Source organism: Elgaria multicarinata, chromosome 21, assembly GCF_023053635.1.
Source record: "Elgaria multicarinata webbii isolate HBS135686 ecotype San Diego chromosome 21, rElgMul1.1.pri, whole genome shotgun sequence".
Lineage (NCBI taxonomy): Eukaryota > Metazoa > Chordata > Lepidosauria > Squamata > Anguidae > Elgaria > Elgaria multicarinata.
In genome coordinates, this window is record NC_086191.1 from 2,454,236 (window position 1) to 2,469,127 (window position 14,892).

A 14,892-nucleotide genomic window follows, 5' to 3' on the forward strand; every position below is an offset into this window, starting at 1 on the left:
TTGTGTCATCTCCTTCACAGCTGCAATATATTGTAGGTTGCCTGATACAACTGCACAACTTTTTGGTGTGATTGATTGCTAAAGATTTACTGCTATTGTTGTTTTTGAAAACATATTGTCTATTATTGGTATGACTGTTCTGAGTAATAATTCAATCCAATATTATATATTTTGCACACACACACACAAGAACCATTTATTGGTCCACTGCAGCTTTGTTTGTTTCTTTGCACCTGGAGTGTTTGTTCTGAACTTTTGATGGTTAACATAGGGTGACCCTTTGAAAAGGAGGACAGGGCTCCTGTACTTTTAACAGTTGTATTGAAAAGGATATTTCAGCAGGTGTCATTCGTATATATGGGGAACCTGGTGAAATTTCCTCTTCATCACAACAGTTAAAGCTGCAGGTGCCCTGCCCTCTTTTAAATCTGGTCAATCTAGTATAGTTCCTGCAGCTTTAACTGTTGTGATGAAGAGGGAATTTCACCAGGTTCCCCATATATACGAATGACACCTGCTGAAATTCCCTTTTCTATGCAACTGTTAAAGATAGAATCATAGCATAGCAGAGTTGGAAGGGGTCTACAAGGCCATTGAGTCCAACCCCCTGCTCAATGCAGGAATCCACCCTAAAGCATCCCTGACAGATGCTTGTCCAGCTGCCTCTTGAAGGCCTCTAATGTGGGAGAGCCCACCACCTCCCTAGGTAACTGATTCCATTGTCGTACTGCTCTAACAGTCAGGAAGTTTTTCCTGATGTCCAGCTGGAATCTGGCTTCCTTTATCTTGAGCCCGTTATTCCGTGTCCTGCATTCTGGGAGGATCGAGGAGGATACAGGAGCCCTGTCCTCCTTTTCATATGGTCACCCAAGTTAACAACAATAACAACAGTGGTAACAATGATAACAATTCCCATCTTTGGGGAAACAAATCCTTCCAGTGCAGTTTACAAGTAACATCAAAATACATTAAGAAAATAATAATAAACCATATTAATATGTAAACCATATTAAAATATACCAACTGGTGGTCGATGGCCTTGTGTGGGAAGGCGAGAGTCCAACTGGAACAGCAGTAGGTACCAGGTTTTACCCTCATTTGCCTCCTTTTTTCCCTGGAATTCTTCCCACCCAGCAGCTGAAGTTGGTAGATGGCCCTTTGGGGAGCTGCAGCAGGAGAGCCAGGACTCTGAAGCCACGAGAAGAGACAGCAAACCTGAGGACAAGGTGATGAAACTGGAAGACTTGCCAGGTGAGATGGGCTGCTGCCGTGAAGCCCTCAAGGCCAGTGGGGCCTGGGCAGAACCTGGCTCTGCTCGTTCACCATTCCTAGAGTCATTGAGCCACAAGAGCCTTGTGTAGCTCCCTGGTAAACCTCAGAGTTGTTAGGCGAGGAGAAAGTCGTGCAGGGGCTGCACCTGTTCCTGAAGAAGGAGCCTGGCCAGACATTTGTGGAGTACTCCGTCTGTCTGTCCCAACCCCCATCCACGGCACAACTCTCTCCTTTTCTACCACTGGTTCAACATGCAGCACGGTGAGGCCCACAAGGCCTTGACCTTCATCCTCAAGCTCAAGAGGCAAGGAAGCCAACAGGTTGGAAATAGCAGAAGGCGCCAGGGTTTACCCTCACTTGCCTCGTTTCCTGGAATTCTTCCCACCCAACAGCTGAAGTTGGTTGTTAGCAGTGGCAAAATTTTATTTCAGGGTAACTTGTAAGCTGTTACCCATTCCTGACACATTTCTAAGGAACCCCTACCACGCAGTTTGAAAACCAATGTTCCAAATTAATTTACAGCAACTACAAAGGCACGATCTTATGTATGTGCATGTAATATCAGTCCTGCAATGGACACCATTTATTTTTTTTACTTCAGAATATTTTCAGGAACACTGTGGTCAAATTGAGGTCAGGAAGCCAAAGGTTAAAAGCAGTCTGGCAGAAAAGAGAGTACTTGGGAAGGATAGTAGTTCAGGAACGGGCCTTAGATTGCAAGCACTAGTACACCCGTCTCAGGGTTAAAACTTCTTTGACTTTTGCAGAATGCACTTGTTGCCTGAGAAAAAGCAAAGCAAGAACAGAGATGCAGACTGACCCAGCTAAGACCAGTTAGGGTCGACTCTTTGGAGATGAAAATGGTGCAGTGAACTTCAGATTCTTGGCCAAGATGGGAAACTTTCTTGTAAACGATGCCGCAGTCCAGTGTTCCCTTACGCAAGATACAAAGCTCTAAGAAAAGCTGTTATAATTGAAGAAAGTTCTGTTCCTAGTTTGAGGGCAAATGAAACAAAGACAAAGAATGGAAGAAGAGCTCCTCTTACTTGCAATATTGTTAGGGCTGAAAGTTGCTTGGCAACTGTTTGTAAGTTGACTAAAAAGGCTGCATTATCTACAGTGTATATTCTGTTTAAAAATAGTGCCTCTCCCATTACTATTCTGCATTAGCAACACTCACAAGTGGCATATCGCCTCTGACCTCACTCAGTGCTAGCATAGGGTGACCATATGAAAAGGAGGACAGGGCTCCTGTATCTTTAACAGTTGCACAGAAAGGGGGATTTCACAGGTGTCATTTGTATATATGGGGAACCTGGTGAAATTCCTTCTTCATCACCACAATTAAAGCAGCAGGAGCTACATTAGAGTGACCAGATTTAAAAGAGGGCAGGGCTCCTGCAGCTTTAACTGTTGTGATGAAGAGGAAATTTCAGCAGGTGCCCCATATATACAAATGACACCTGCTGAAATTCCCTTTTCAATACAACTGTTAAAGATACAGGAGCCCTGTCCTCCTTTTCATAGGGTCACCCTATGCTAGCATTTTTCTCCCATCTCCCTACACCCATGTGTATATAGTGGGCTTTGGTCCACAAAGGCTTGTGCCGTATTAAATTTATCAGTCTATAAGTCCTACAAGACTCTTTACTATTCTTGTGTCTCATCCACAAACGCTTTGACCCATCGGTTTTTGACCAATGATAAAATGGAACCAAAGAAGAGTAAATATGGGAGGTCAGATAAGATGGTTTGACACAAAGGAACTCCACATGTAGAAAATTATTTCGTTCAATTTATTTAGAATGTCAGTACTTTCTGAAGATGTAACACTGCATTTATTTTTCCTATTTTCTCATATTATTTCCCTATATATTTCTTACACCCACTTGTATTCCTCTTAAAATAATTATATTACTTATAGTATCTTCAATCACTTTTTCTCTTTTGTCTCTTAAATCAACCTGTCCATAAAGGTTGCTTCCTTCTATAACTTTTCTCACTGCTCCAAGTAGGTAATCTTGTAGATTCCTGATGCCACAACGATCTTCTATGATCCCTACTCATCAGGATTGAGATGTCTGTAACAAAATGTAACGCCTAACCATTTAACTCAAATTGTAAATATCCAAGATGTGCCATTACTTTAAAACAATTCAGTGTCATTCGCTAAATAATCTATGTTTTACTACACTGTAACATTCTTTTTTTAAATTTCAGTTGGCTTTTGATGCCCAGGGCACTGAATCTTCTATATTAAATCTGATTTAACAGTGTTGTTTTTAACCTTTGTTAGCATTTCATTTTCTTTCAATCTTTTTTTTTTTTTGGCACTGATTTGTGCTTTAGGATATATTGTTCCTTATAGATTATGTTGCTGTAACTGTTTTTCACTTATACACATGCCTATAGATAGGTATGTTTGGACCTCAAGTGTATCTTGAGAGTAAAATTTATCGAACAAGTTCTAATCTGGGCATAAACTAAAAAGCCACAATCAGTTTTGCCATTTTAACCATTTTTATTTGGAGGTTTAGTCAATGCTGTTTAACTCACAAGCTCTGTCAACCAGAACTCCTACAGAACAATTCTATAATTTCTCAGAAATACGTCCCAAGGAGTTCTGTGGGGAAACTCCCTGGGAAATAGTTTATAGGATTGAAAAAGCACCATTTCAGATAGGAGAACTTTCAGTTTCCACACCCAAACGTTGGGAGCAAATTTGACCACTTATTTGTATCAATAACTCCTTGAGTCTTTGGGATGGTTTAAAATGTTTGTTCACATTCTTTATCTCCTGCTACTATTTCAGCTCTAGTTATGCTTTGCTCAAGAAAAGCTGATAAATGTTAATCATATAAATATTGAGGGGAGGAAGTGACATTTTCTCCTCAGAGCTAATGAGGCAGTTTAAAGAAGGGATTAACCCCCCACCCTTGAACGAAATTGGTAAAACAAATTGAGGTTGGAGACTTGGAGTTCCCCTCATACATTTTCACAGGCCAGTTACTCAAATATAGATATCTATAGATATCAAAGTGAAGCCTTCATGACTCAAAGAAAATTCTCTTCACGCCACCAGCTAAAACCAAATCCCGCCCTCCGAGCCCTATTGGCTCTCGGTGTTCTGTGCTTCCTTCTATTGGCTACTTCCCCGTGTCACTCCGCGCTTCACCCATCTCTCCCGCATCAAACCCCGCCTCTTCCAACCGCCGCCTTCTCTTTTTTCGTTCCAGCCGGCATCCCTTCTACACACGCTGTCCACGCGCCGGCAGCCGCCCTCTGATTGGTCGCCTGGATTGTAAACACGGCGAGGTGGCCAATGGGAGCGCTGTTCACGAGGGCAGCACGAGGGGACACGAGCCGACCGCGTGGAGTTGGTTGAGATCAACAACGTGAAGGAGGGGGAGGTGGGTGTGGGCCCGAGTATAAAAGGGCCGCATCCGGGTGACGAATTAATTGCCAGAGAGGCACTGAGAAGAGAGGAGGTGGAGAGTGCGTTGGTACCTTTAATCACCGACAGCACAAAAGAACGGGACAGATTGGGCAAACTGGGGCAGGAATTCCTTTTAAAAAAGACAACTGCTCTTTAATCTGCTGTTTTTGCAATTTGACCTTAAAAAATAATAATAATAATTAAGGTTAGAGCAAATACCAATTCGATTTCCCCCTTCAAATATTCCATTTGAGGGATAAATTCCTACCTAGGCGTGTTCCAACTTTCGGAGTTTGGACAAGCTGGGAAATTGAGCGCGCTCCTGACCAGTGAAATTTTTGTGTGTGTGAATCCACCATGGTGATGTTCAAGAAAATCAAGGCCTTCGCGCTGGTGTTCAGCGAGGCTGACAAAGTCTACACCAGCGGGGAGAGCGTGGCCGGCCACGTCGAGGTGGAAGTGGCCGAAGTCACCAAGGTCACCGCCGTCAAAATCCTGGCTTGCGGGGTGGCCAAAGTCCTGTGGATCAAAGGGCCGCAGCAGTGCAAGCAGGAGATGGAATACCTGCGCTGCGAAGAAGTCCTCAGCCCAGAGGACCACCTCGTTGGTGAGCATCGCTGCCTGTCCGCCTTCGCAACAACAGCCGCCGCGCAATATCAAAAGCTGCTCCAGGAACTCCAAAGAACAGCAAAACTGCGCCCTGATCCTTTGCCTGGTTCCTTAAAACTGCACCCTGATCCTTTGCATGGTTGCCTGGAAGCAAAGCCAGAAGGATTTGCTTTGGAGTAAGCGTGCATAGGATTGGCGCCTTGGGGTTAAACCCTGCTTTGAGTAGACCCATTGAAATGGATGAGACTTGCGCGACTCACTTAAGTCGCATGGGTCTTAACTCTTAAGCAGGATTTTAAGTTGGGTTTCACCTTTGGTTTTAAACTCCGGGACTTGGCTTCTGAGTTGATCCAGAGTGGAATCTTGTTGAGCAAAACGTACTTGGCTCTAAAAGTTTGCTTTTGTTAGTGAGGAAGACGGGTTGGCACGTTCCTGTATCTGGTAGAATTCTGTGCGTTGTGTTGGTTTTATGGTGTGTGAGCTCTCTCTCTCTCTAGGCTAGAGCCTTATGGCCATTGTGGTTTAATGTAAGAAGCCTGTAGCACAGACACAAATGGCATGAAAATAGAAGCCCATTTTCTAAAACTTGCATCCCACTCCTATGCAAGTTTGAAATTAAAGGGGGGGGGAACCCATGAAAAAGGAACTTAATTCCCAAGTAAGTACTTCTAGGATTGCAGCCTTTGTCTAAGATGCAAGAGCTCAGGGAATTTTAAGTCTTGGGAACCCAAAGCGAAGCAGAATTGCCAATGAACTTGGGTGACGAATGACCAGTGTCATCTTGCAGTTATTGAGTTGTTCTTTTGCTACGCACCAAAGAAAGTAGGTACAGTATGTCCCAGCAAACACTCGGCAAAGAATTGGCCAACTGGGACGTCTGGCAATTCATGTATTAATAGATAGTGATTTCCTAGTAGGAGTCCCCTGTAACCTCACTCTACATGAAAAGCATAGCTGTTGAAGCTTGGCTGAAGATCAGAGCTAGTGACGAGAGCTGAAGAGATAGGAAATGCCATAGATTGCTGGCTTTCGTAAGCCGTCCTTTGGTTTTTTATTGGGCTGGCACACAGACAATGCAAATCTTTGGAAGTGTTGCAGCCTTACCTTCATGTATTTGCAAACATTGTTGAGAGAGGATGAGAAAAGCTGTCTTGTTATTTTAAAAAAGATACCCCTTAAGTTATCTAACTTTTGAAAGTGTACTGGTCTTTCCAAGAATGTTAACCATGTTCCTATCTTGTGCATTGTTTGAGTACTTTATTTTTATTAAAATGACACTCTATAAGCCTGACATGCTTCTTTCTTTCTGGTGTTTTCTTAGATGAAGATGGTTCTATGATCCTGAGACCAGGAAATATCTTCAAATACAAATTTGAATTCAAGCTGCCCCAAGGGTAGGTATTGGCCAAAAGTGGCCACTAAATATGGCATCAAATACCAATATTGTTTGTTGCTTTCTTACCTTCATGCGTCTAATAAACATTTTTGTTCTTTCAGACCCCTTGGTACAACCTTCAAGGGCAAGTATGGCTGTGTTGATTATTGGGTGAAGGCTTTCTTGGATCGCCCAACCTTTCCGACTCAAGAGATAAAAAAGCGCTTTGAGGTCATGGATCAGATTGACGTCAGCGCTCCTGATCTTCAGGTAATTATCATTGAGAGTCGTTCTTTGGTCTGTCTGGCTTTGCTGCAGAATACCAAACTTCAAATGTTTGAGTATTTTGTTTTCCTTAGTTGCTCGTCAAAATTCTCACAAACTCAAGTCTCTGTTCACCTTCACCCTGAAATTAACGGTCTGTGTCTAAGCATCTCATTTAGCATCTATTGAAATGCTTTTGGAGAATTAGTTATATATTAAGCGCTAAACGATTGGTGAAAGAATAAGCGAGCAAAGAGAGTAGATGTGGACAGGAATAACACTTTAGAACCAAATCCATGTCTCCATTCTTTTTCATATGTCAAGAAATACTTTTGTAAGCCGCCATGAGAGCCTTTTTTGGCTGAATGGCGGCATAAAAATACTTAAATAAATAAATAAAATAAATAAATATGTGCAACCATATCTCATTATGCTTTTTTCCCCCCTTTTACAGATGCCCGTCTCTGCTAAGAAGGAAAAGAAAGTGTCCTGTATGTTCATCCCTGATGGGCGTGTGTCCGTTAGCGCCAGGATCGACCGCAAAGGCTTCTGTGAAGGTGAGGCCTAGCTCCTTTCCTTTTGGGGAGCTTGGGAGTTGATGGAGAAAGAGCAAAACATTTATACCAATACTGTGAAACTGCTAGTAGCTTAATTTGTAACTTTTAGTCATTCCTGCAATCCAAGCATAACTCCAGGGCTGCAGATTGCAGAAGATAAAAAGAACTGGGTGTGGTTCAAGCAATTAATGGGAAACTTGGACATGCTCAGAATACCTTAATGCAGGAAAGGCCTCTTTATTCTAAAATGGCATCCAAACAGACCTGGAGAAAGCCCCGCTCTAGGAACTAAGATCTAAAGTTCTGCTGTAACTAAGCTTCCCCCATCCCTTTTCCAGGTGATGACATCTGCATCAATGCTGATTTTGAGAACACCTGCTCCCGGATTGTGGTGCCCAAGGCAGCCATTGTCGCCAAGCACACCTACCTGGCCAATGGGCAGACCAAGGTCTTCTCCCAGAAGCTCTCCTGCGTCAGAGGCAATCACATCATCTCTGGCACGTGTGAGTCCTGGCGTGGCAAGACCCTCCGGGTCAAGAAGATCAAACCATCCATTCTAGGCTGCAACATCCTACGTGTAGAGTACTTCCTTCAGGTGAGAAATCTTGAGGACAAGGCAAACCCCTGTCTTGATTGTGCTTGACTTCCGGGTGGTGGGGGTGGAAGAACTGTGAAGAACTCCGGCCATAATAAAAGTTGGATACCGTTAATCCTTACTAAATCAAAGCATGGAGGCTTGGTCTTGGCCTGAAATACTTTAAAATAGCCTTTGCCGTATCACTGGAGTTATCACAACTGGCTGAAATTTTATTAGAGTTGACTTGCATTTATTAAAAGCTGCTTCCAATCCCTGAAGTTCATCTCTGCAAGCACAAGACTTTCTCCACCCTCACCGCAAAAGGGTTGTTAGAGTTGTGTGGGCAGGCGAGTGTTTCTTCAAGATGACGTCTCAACATGTCGTATCTTTGTGTTCTTACAGATCTACGTCAGTGTCCCGGGTTCCAAGAAGATCATCTTGGAGCTGCCCCTCGTCATTGGCAGCAAATCCTCCAGCATCGGCAGCCGCAGCTCCAGCATGGCTAGCCAGACTAGTTCTGAGATGAGCTGGGTGGACCTCAATATCCCTGATGCCCCAGAAGGTGAGCAGAGCCCTCTGCTGTTTTCAGAAAACAGCCTTCTAGACCTGGGGTAGAGGAATGCTGCCACATGGGGAGAATAGCAAGGGTGGAAGTCCTCCAACTAGGGTTCCTTGAAGGGTTTTCTCTAAGAACTTACCCGGGTGTCTGTTTGCGTCTGGGGAGGGCAGGGAATCCTCTTGCAAACAACATCAAGTATATCCCTTAAGGAACTTGAAGGTCTGTCACTGATGGCCCAGGGAACTTTCAGGCCTACTGGTCCAGTTCCTTTTCTAGGTACAGCATGCATTTCACCAGAATATATATCTAATAAGTGCCACTCTTTTCAAACTCACCTGGACTAACCTGTATCTCTTGTCTTCCCCCATATAGCACCTCCTTGCTACCTGGACATTGTCTCTGAAGACCACCGTCTGGAGTGTCCCACTACCCCTCTTATAGACGAGCTGGACAACTCCTTTGACAGCCCTATCTTCATGTATGCTCCGGAGTTCAAGTTCATGCCTCCACCCACCTACACAGAGGTGAGGCTTCCTGATTTTGCTGCAGAGTGGTCATGTTGTTTGCTTACCAGGGCTAGGTCTAGTGAGAAAATCACTCCTTTCTAGTTGGAAAATCAGACTCCCCTTTTATAGTTTGCAGCATAACCATTCGCGATTGGCTGCACCTCCTGATTATCTTCGGCTATGTAGATAAAGGAAATCCAACCATACTGAGGCAGGGCTCAGTCCCCCAAACTGTGCTACTTCTAACACTGCAAGGGGAAATGAAAGTCCCTTCCAATTTATTCCATTTGCAAGTGATAAGAATTAAGTAAGGGAGAAACGACGGAGAGGACATGCGCTGAAGAGGAGCAGTGCAAATCAAGCTCTGTAAATACTATTACAGCTTGAGTTAGGGAGAGGCGGGGTGTGTGTGTGTGTACCCTTAACTTCAGCTTTCATAGTGCTCAGTATGAAGGGGGAATGGATCTGATTGAAAAGCTCAAACCTCCCATTTCACACGCCCTTCTTTGTTTTTCCTTTTCCCAGGTGGATCCTTGCACTGCCAACAACAACGTCCAGTGAACGACCAACCAAAGAAGCAACTTCATGCAGTTGTCTTTTTCTCCAGTTTTTCCTGGACTTTTAATAATTGCACTTGCAGAGAGTATACACCAGGCAGAAAATCCCTGATGGAAAAAAGGGAAGGACGTTCTCATGGTGTCACGGCTTCTTGTGGAAGGAGCTGAATTGAATGGCTTTCTTAATGCCTCAGTCTACATACTTGGCACAGGCTAAGAAAGAAGCTGTGGGGGTCAGTTTTGTGCCTGAGCTTTGGCCTTCTCCCCCAAAGCCTTTTCTCCCCCACAAACCGACAGGTGCTGAAATAAAACTTTGAACATGCAACTGTGGGGTAGAGGCAGGCGTGAACGCTCTTAGGGAAAGTGTTTGGTGTTCCTTTTGGGCAAGTAGAGGTGATCAGTGGCTTGGAAGAGATCCCACTGAATAACAAAACATGGCCGTCAGAGTGCCATAGACATGTCGATGATATTTTGTGTTGGAAATCAAAAAGTGTTTCGAACGTGATTTAGATACAAGGGGGGGTTGTCTGGAGATTTCGATAAGGAAAACAAGATTTTTAGCAGTTTATATTTGTGTTTTTCCAAGTAAAAGTTATTTCTCAGACTATAAAACCTAACACCTTAATCTTGAGGACACTTAGAAGAATGTCTGGAGGAAGTTGCTGTAACACTCATAGGTGTTACTGGAGATGTTGGATGGGTTTTGCTCATCAGCAGTAGGTGAAGAAGGGAAGAGGTGAAAATAGAAATGTGTAGCAGGTGATGAACGTTTTAGGTGGCAATAAACACTCCAAAGGGAGAATAACTCCGACTTTTCAACAAGCAATGGATTTGTTTATGTTTGTTTCTGTATTGTTGAATGCACAACTGAAAACACTGTTTTAGAAGTGCAGGTTTCTAAAAACAACTTCTTTAAAGTATTGTAATGGACTGTTTTTGTAACATTTGATTTCTGTCTTTCTCCTAAGCATGTAAGCAGCCAACTTTCTGTGAAGAAGAGAAAAAAATCTCTATGCCTATTTCCTTTTCTAATACTTTTGCTGTTATGTGGATAAACCAGTGTTGATATTTTTGGGGCATGGGGCAGGTTGTTAGCATTGGATGGTGCAGGGGCAAGATTCGTGGCCTTTTGAGTGGGGGGAACACTCCTCTTCTTCCTCCTCCCCCCACTCTGATAAGTTTATCAAGCATTCCCTTGCTTCTTTAGAATCAAAAGCCCAGCAGTATATAGAAACGACCCCACCCCATCCTGTGTTCTCTAGCAAATAACTTGGTTTATCCACCACTGACAGAGGAAAAATGCACTTTTTCAAAAGTTTCTTAATAGCACTGCATATCCAAAGTGTTAAACGATCCCAAGTTTTGTCACACACAAAAAACTTGTTGGTCATAAATTTGGGTGTACTGAACCCGTTTCTACTGTGTTTTTGTGTTTTAATGTTATACTTTTTTTTGTATTGGTTTAAAACTTAAATATGTTTTGTACTATTATAAGCCTCCTTTTGGGGCAACATTTATAATAAATGTTCAAAATTACGTCAGTTTCTTGCTTTTTATTCAGAGGAGGGGAGGTGGTTGGGGAGGGGATCTGGGTTAGTCACCCCCTCAAATTATGCACTTAATTATGCAAATTTCAGTGGGTTTCCATAAGTACTTTGCACAATTCATAACAGGAATTGGTGAGAACAGGGTAGTAGAAGGGAATTGGGATTCATGGGCAAATACTGAAAACTACAAAGACTCTGAATTTCAAGCATTTTAAGCAGACCCTTTTCAAAAATCCACACGGATGAGAAACTTGAGCAGCAGAACTCCACCTGATTGTACATTAAGACCTAGGCTTTTGTGAAAAACGTTTGTGGCATAGGGAAGGGCTGGGTTCAAATCCCTGTTTGTCTATAAAGTTCACAGAGTGACTTTGGGCTTCTCTTTTCCTGCCTAACCCTTTTCACAGGCTTGTGAGGATAAAAAGGGATGTAACTGTTAAGCGCTGCCCTGAACTTGGAGGGAGAGTAGGATGGATAAAAATAAAGCGCCAGACTACATGAAAGGCCTGTGCGCTCTCTCTCTCTCATACACGCACCCAAAAGCATCTGTGTTGAGAGGACACCTTTAAATCCAAATGATGACAAGTTTATAATCTCTGTTCTGAGGCCATTTGTGACACAGTTCCAGCAACATTCATCGCAGAGTTATGTCTGTAATACTTGATGTTCTATGGGGCCCACTTTTGGGTTCAGCCTTGTCTACTGCCTGTGGATCCCACAGAATCTGCCTAGTGAGAGTTTATAAATGGATCCTATCTTGGCCACCAGACAGCCAATCCAGAGATCTCTGTTGGGCCGAGACTCACCCATAAGCAGCATGAAATCTCATGCACTTGCAAAAAACCCCAACTATTCAGTTGGATGATGATGAATCAGCTTCCAGCTTGCCCCATCCCTAGAAGGGTGTTGTTTGGTGCGGCTGGTGGGTCTTCTAGGCCAGGCACCACATTGAGAACTAACTGCGTTTGCTCACAGTACTCTTTTCATTTTTCAAACCCTTAAGCAAAGGCCAAGCGGGCAGCTAGGTTGGTGCAGTCATACAAATGCCCTAGAAAAGGCAACGACTGTTTGCACTCGCTGAGCCATTTGCAATTTCACGGGTTGCAGTAATAGCACCAACAACTCGGCTTGCCTTTGGTTTAAAAGAAAAGAAATGGCCATGCTATTTGCTCATCTCACGTATTAAAAATCCCCCAGCTTTTCCACCACCTGATGGATTTGCAATACATGCCCTATTTATATTACATTGAATTGAATTCCGAGGGGGGTGATTTAGGAATGGGGATAATTGAAGAGGTTTTAGAGCAGGATCTTCATCATCTAGGTGGGAAATTAATTGGCAACGGACAAATTAATCAAACCAACTTAGGTATTCTAGTGGGGTGCAAAGGAACTGAAAAACTTATTTGGGGTTACTTGGTTAGGAAATGAATCATAGAATAGTAGAGTTGGAAGGGGCCTATAAAGCCATCGAGTCCAACCCCCTGCTCAATGCAGGAATCCACCCTAAAGCATCCCTGACAGATGGCTGTCCAGCTGCCTCCAGCGTGGGAGAGCCCACAACCTCCCTAAGTAACTGGTTCCATTGTCGTGCTGCTCTAACAGTCAGGAAGTTTTCCCTGATGTCTCTTGAAGGCCTCAAGTGTGGGAGAGCCCACCACCTCCTGGGGTAACTGGTTCCATTGTCATACTGCTCTAACAGTCAAGACATTTTTCCTGATGTCCAGCCAGAATCTGACCTACTGTCACTTGAGCCCATTATTCTGTGTCACTCTGGGAGGATCGAGAAGAGATCCTGGCCCTCCTCTGTGTGACCACCTTTCAAGTATTTGAAGAGTGCTATCATATCTCCCCTCAATCTCTTCTCCAGGCTAAACATGCCCAGTTCTTTCAGTCTCTCCTCATAGGGCTTTGTGTCCAGGCCCCTGGTCATCCTCGTTGCCCTCCTCTGAACACGCTCCAGCTTGTCTGCGTCCTTCTTGAATTCTGGAGCCCAGAACTGGACGCAATACTCTAGATGAGGCCTAACCAGGGCCTAATATAGAGAGGAACCAGTACCTCCCGTGATTTGGAAGCTATACTTCTATTAATGCAGCCCAAGATAGCATTTGCCTTTCTTGCAGCCATATCGCACTGTGGGCTCATATTCAGCTTGTGATCTACAACAATTCCAAGATCCTTCTCGTTTGTAGTATTGCTGAGCCAAACATGAATTGGCTTGCCTCCTCTAACCGTCATCGCAAATACTCATGCACATTTTATGCAAATATTGTCCATGGCCCAGGTTCTTTTCAGGCCCTAGGAAGGAGGCGCTCCTCTTCACATTCTCATGAGTCCTGCTATTACAACAAGGTAATCCTCATACAAACCAAGCTCTTGGGACACAGATGTGCTAGAAGAGATGTGAGTAATGATTAATGGGAAATTCATACTTTCTGCCTGGGTACCTGGGTGTTTCGGGCAAAGAAGCAGAACAGAAACTTCACCTTGGCTTCAGTAAGGCCTGCCCTTGAGCTGAGAAAGGGAAACTGGTTTCTATAGAGTCAAGGCCATTGATCCATCCAGGCCAGGATGGCTTTTCCAGTTGGCAGCGGGTAGAAACATAGAATCCAAGAATTGGAAGGGGCCATTGAATAGGGTGACCCTATGAAAAGGAGTACAGGGCCCCTGTATCTTTAACAGTTGTATTGAAAAAGGGAATATCAGCAGGTGTTATTTGTATATATGGGGAACCTGGTGAAATTGCCTCTTCATCACAACTGTTAAAGCTGCAGGTGCCCTGCCATCTTTTAAATCTGGTCACTCTAGTATAGCTCCTGCAGCTTTAACTGTTGTGATGAAGAGGGCATTTCACCAGGTTCTCCATATATACAAATGACACTTGCTGAAATTCCCTTTTATATGCAACTATTAAAGATACAGGAGCCCCTTTTCCTCCTTTTCATAGGGTCACCCTACCATTGAAGGCATCCCTGACTAATGGCAGTCAAATGGCCAGGGCCTTTCCGTTTAAGGCCCTTTTAACTTAGGACCTTCTGCGGACGCTCTACCTATGGGCTCTGGTCAGCATACACTCACACACTCATCCAATTCTTCAAGAAACAAATTAGTGCTCCATTTATTTCCTGCTCTGGCTGCAGGTCTCCATCGTCTTGGGCACAGTGCAGCTAGAATGACCAGATACACAAGAGGGCAGGGCTCCTGCAGTTTGTAAACCGCCCAGAGAGCTTCGGCTATGGGGCGGTATGTAAATGTAATAAATAAAATAAATGTAATTAAATAAATAAATAAGCTGTTGTGATGAAGAGGGGATTTCACCAGGCGCTGCACGCATACCCGCTCAAATTCCTTTTTCTCTACCACTGTTAAAGATACAGGAGCCCTGTCCTTCTTTCCGTAGGATCATCCGACATAACACTAGAACCCCATGGGGTCCTCCCAGGAAGCTGAATGGTGGGAGAATCTGGACTGATAAAAGGAAGGACTTCTTCACACAGCACATAGTTAAATGGTGGAATTCGCTATGGAATTCGTATGGCTTTAAACAGGGATTTGATTAATTCATGGTGGAAATGACTAACAATAGCTACTTGTTCTGATGACTATATGTACCTCCTATGGTATCCGAGGCAG

General features: G+C 43.8%; 1 protein-coding gene across 1 annotated transcript; it reads left to right on the forward strand.

The window, feature by feature from the left end:
• Window positions 1–4,788: 4,788 nt before the first annotated feature.
• On the forward strand, window positions 4,789–11,249 carry TXNIP (thioredoxin interacting protein). The gene is made up of 8 exons (XM_063146110.1): window positions 4,789–5,315; window positions 6,639–6,711; window positions 6,815–6,962; window positions 7,411–7,513; window positions 7,852–8,108; window positions 8,493–8,652; window positions 9,022–9,173; window positions 9,681–11,249. Exons 1-8 carry the CDS (start codon window positions 5,066–5,068, stop codon window positions 9,714–9,716), a joined length of 1,179 nt encoding a protein of 392 aa, XP_063002180.1. The 5' UTR covers window positions 4,789–5,065; the 3' UTR covers window positions 9,717–11,249.
• Window positions 11,250–14,892: the final 3,643 nt, after the last annotated feature.

Coding starts and splice junctions, on each gene's coding strand:
- TXNIP (XM_063146110.1), top strand. CDS start 5,066: ATGGTGATGTTCAAGAAAATCAAGGCCTTCGCGCTGGTGTTCAGCGAG. Junction 6,963..7,410: donor TCAGCGCTCCTGATCTTCAG/GTAATTATCATT, acceptor CCCCTTTTACAG/ATGCCCGTCTCTGCTAAGAA. Junction 8,653..9,021: donor TATCCCTGATGCCCCAGAAG/GTGAGCAGAGCC, acceptor TCCCCCATATAG/CACCTCCTTGCTACCTGGAC.